Raw genomic sequence first — 3,836 nt, 5'->3', positions numbered from 1 at the left:
CCCCCTTCATTTTCCATTCAAGATCTACACCAGTAACTTCCCTGTCTTTTATGCTATGTTTATATTTTTCTTAGGAAAAATTTCTTCTGTTGATCCTAAGTAATATATTCTCATGGGCAGAGCCACATTAGAGCATGTACACCCATTAATTTTGACTCTCACTGTGAGAAGACATAGATGCAGGCTTAGTGAGAGTATTTAGCATATATTAGCTCAGTTTAATTAACTAGGACAATACAGATCTTGAACTTTGTACACCCATTCCTGCCATGTTACTGATCGTTTGTATCTTTAGTTCTTAACAGTAGCGTATGACATGACGACAACGAGCTGTTTATAGCAAATAGCATTGGTGTGGTGTGATCCCTCCAAAGCTGCATTTGTAAAACCTTTGTCTCTTGGACCTAAAAGAAGAGATTCTTATTGGATCTGCGTCACTCATTTATGCAATGTCAAGAGCATATTGATATTCTTCAGATTCCGCATTTTTTTCTTCAACATGGACGGTCGCAGCAACGCGCGCCTATATGTTCTAGTAGTGGAGATAACTTAACCGGTATCATACACTTGGGACTAGCAAACCTTATGTAGCAGACAATTAAAGAAGAGACAGAGGGTTAAAGCAATATATGTAGATATCATATGATGTTAAATGTTATGCTACTTTGTGTCATGCATGACAATAAATATGATCATCTATGATACTACTTTGTAATACTATGCACTATAAAGATAGTATCATACACTAGTATCATATGCATGATACTAATATATGATACCCTTCACTATGAACAGCCTAATCATTCGGTCAGAGTTGGGTTTTCTGAAATTTTACACGGAAATCGGTATATCTCACCAAATACTGAAGCACGATTAACCATGTGCGATTCACATCTATTCAACATTATTACATGTGTACATCTAGAATTTCAAGCCGTTGATGACGCCCATGAAATCAGGGGCGAAGGCATCCATGCACGCCCCGTCGAGCGTCACCGAGACCTGCACGCTGCCGTCCCTTGCTCCCAGCAGCGCCACCATGTCGCTGCTCCCGAAGATGGACGCCAGCTCGACGCGGATAGGTGGGCCCCACCCGAAGTCCGTCTGGTATGCCATGAACCGATGAGACGACCCCACCGTGCTCGCCCTCCCCGGCGGCAGCGCCATGTGGTACTTCAGCACCTCCCCAAAGTTGGAGAATGGGTTCTCCCCTGTCGCCTCCAACCCGTCGCGGATCGCCTCTTGGATGGCCGCGGCGGCGTGCGCAAGGCCGTCGACATGCTCACCAAGGCGGTGCGTGGGCATCAGGTCCGCCGCTCTGGCTCTCGCGTAGCATGACTTGACACAGTTCCCGAAGAATCCCACTTGGATCGGGGGCCCGCGGAGACGGCCACGGCAGTCCGCGTGCACGATCAGGAAGACGTCGTCGTCATTGTGGATCATGTGTGACGACGCCTTGGCCTCGATGATGCACGTCCAGGACAGGGACGAGATGGCAACATAGGCGCTCGCTGGTTTGGGCAGATGTTGTGAAATGCGTCGCTTCAACGACTGGATCTCGTCGGCGACGAGGAGGAAGGTTCTGGTGCGCCGGCACGCAGTACCTGCCGACCGCCGTCCGAGCTGTTTGTCAGAACACGCACATGCATCAGAAGAATAAATGGCCGACGGGAGGAGGTGGATTAGTGGGAAACTAGGGGCATTGATCAAGTCGGTAAGGTAGGTTTGCAGTTTACCATTTTTGCTTGTAATAACGCCACTGCAATTATGCTATTTTAGCAACAAAGATTGGTTTCAAATGGCTTCACACAAATTTAACCTAGGATTGAGAACTTGTACACCATATTTTTTTATGAAGAAATGGAACTCTCTCCTTGTTTAAGACATAAGGATTTCGCGCAAAGCCAAACGGTGCAAAGCTGAATCCATATGGCCGCGTGTGTGCATGCTCGGCAAGAAAAATATCAACAACTACAGAAAATATTTGTGTAGTTTGTCTTTAATTTTAGACTGCAAGATTGAGCAAGTTGTTTTAGATAGATGTTAACTTAATTTTCTACTCCTAATAAGTAAGGCCGGATAATTACCGTAGGAAGCATTGGCGCTCTCAACCGCAATATCCAGACGGTGAGCTCCTCTTCGCTGGGGTGGCGAATCGCAGTCCGGTCGAACGACGGCGGCACGAGGTCGTCCGGCGCGGCGGCGAGCAAGTCTCCACGCGATGCGGCTGACCACCACGTCATGAACTGCCAAAACGACTTGCCATCGGCCACGGCGTGGTGGAGGGAGACGCCGACGGCCACCACGCCGCTGCTGTTGCCTGCCGGCCTCGTGACCTGCACCGCGAGCACCGGCGCCGGAAGCTTCCCGGCATCATCGAGTTCCGGCACCAGCCGCGCGAACGCCTCGGTGTCGTGCTCGTCGTCGCCGGCGAGGCGGCGCAAGGCGTCGGCGCCTGCCAGGAACTCGGCCTCCACGAACTTGACGCCCGAGGATGAGATGGCGGAGGGGGAGCAGTCCACCACGACGTCGCCGGAGGCGGGCCGGAAGGCCAACTTTCCGGCAAGCGGGATGAAGACGGGGAGCGTGGTAGCCAGGGAGGAGCGGAGCGAGCCGACGATGGACGGGAACGGCGGGAGGCCGGGGCCGTCGTAGAAGAAGAGCCGCTGGATCGGCCCCGTGGCGACGTGGAAGGAGTCGAGGAAGGAGAGCTTCATGGTGTGGTCGTCGGCCAGCGGCCGTAGGTTAGTGATCTGGTGGTCAGGCTGGACGTGGGTGACGCCGAGAACTCGCACCTCGTCCGCGGTTGCCCCCATGATCGCTCGGTGAGGATGAAGCTGGTGATCTAGAGCGGTGGGTCGAACGAACCAAGCCTAGCTCTCTGATGGAGTATTATGGACAACGTACCAACGTGTCAAAACTGTAGTATGTTATGACACTGAGATGCATTCATCGTAACACCAAGGGGCATTCTGTTTTAGATCGTGCACTGCACTGCAACACGACGACGCTGGGAGACAAACAAAATGGTCCTTGCTCTGCCGCGTGTGTGCATGTCCGGGCGGCGGAGAACGTTGAGCTAGCAATGTTGATGCATGCAATTCTAAGTTTGTCTTCGCTGTCCGCTCCTTGCTCTGCCGCGTGCGTGCTTGTCCGGCAAGACGGAGCTCCAAAATTGCCGCCTATCATGGGTTGTATCTATCCATAGCTCCAAGCTTGTTGTCTGTTCCATTGCTATAGTTTGCAGATCACGAATCTCGTCGTTTTGGGTGCGTCTAGGCATGGAAATTCATTTTGAAGCTTGATCAACATGGAGCTCGTTTCAAAAAAATAAATAAAATCAAAACAAATGTTCCAATGCTTCAAATTTTCTGAAAAAGAAAACACCACAGTATCATATGGATGTGTACTGCATACTTGCAAAACTTCATGACAAAACACATTGACATGAGAGCCACACAAAAAATACAAATTGCCGACACCGAAAGCAGTGAACAGTGTGTGCACTGTTCACTATATAAAACCAACGATTTTGATTTTTTCTTTGTGAAGCTCACGAAGTAATGTATTTTCTCACGAAATTCTACACAATGTATATTCAGAATTTTCTGATGCTTTGAAATGTTTCATAAAAAAAGGCTTCATGTAGCCCGAGCACTAAAACGCCGCACTCTCCTAAGCATAACTTTATTCCTGTAGACATTACTAGTTGTTGGTGTGTTTTTTGGTATGTATCAGTGTTGGCTGCTCGTTACAAATTATGTTCGGTTAATACAGCTCAGTTCCGTCTGAGATCGAGGAATGAGTTGTAGAAGACGTCGTGACATCACCAGTGG

General features: G+C 49.4%; 1 protein-coding gene across 1 annotated transcript; it reads right to left on the bottom strand.

Moving 5' to 3' along the window:
* Positions 1-601: 601 nt before the first annotated feature.
* Positions 602-2,966, bottom strand: LOC123083016 (anthocyanidin 3-O-glucoside 6''-O-acyltransferase-like). The gene is made up of 2 exons (XM_044505178.1): positions 2,088-2,966; positions 602-1,623 (listed from the first exon to the last, which is right to left on the bottom strand). Exons 1-2 carry the CDS (start codon positions 2,814-2,816, stop codon positions 922-924), a joined length of 1,431 nt encoding a protein of 476 aa, XP_044361113.1. The 5' UTR covers positions 2,817-2,966; the 3' UTR covers positions 602-921.
* Between the last annotated feature and the right edge of the window lie 870 nt (positions 2,967-3,836).

This window comes from Triticum aestivum, chromosome 4A, assembly GCF_018294505.1.
Source record: "Triticum aestivum cultivar Chinese Spring chromosome 4A, IWGSC CS RefSeq v2.1, whole genome shotgun sequence".
NCBI classification, from domain to species: Eukaryota; Viridiplantae; Streptophyta; class Magnoliopsida; order Poales; family Poaceae; genus Triticum; species Triticum aestivum.
Note: the sequence above shows the minus strand (reverse complement) of the source record. Positions and strands in the feature narration are given on the sequence as shown.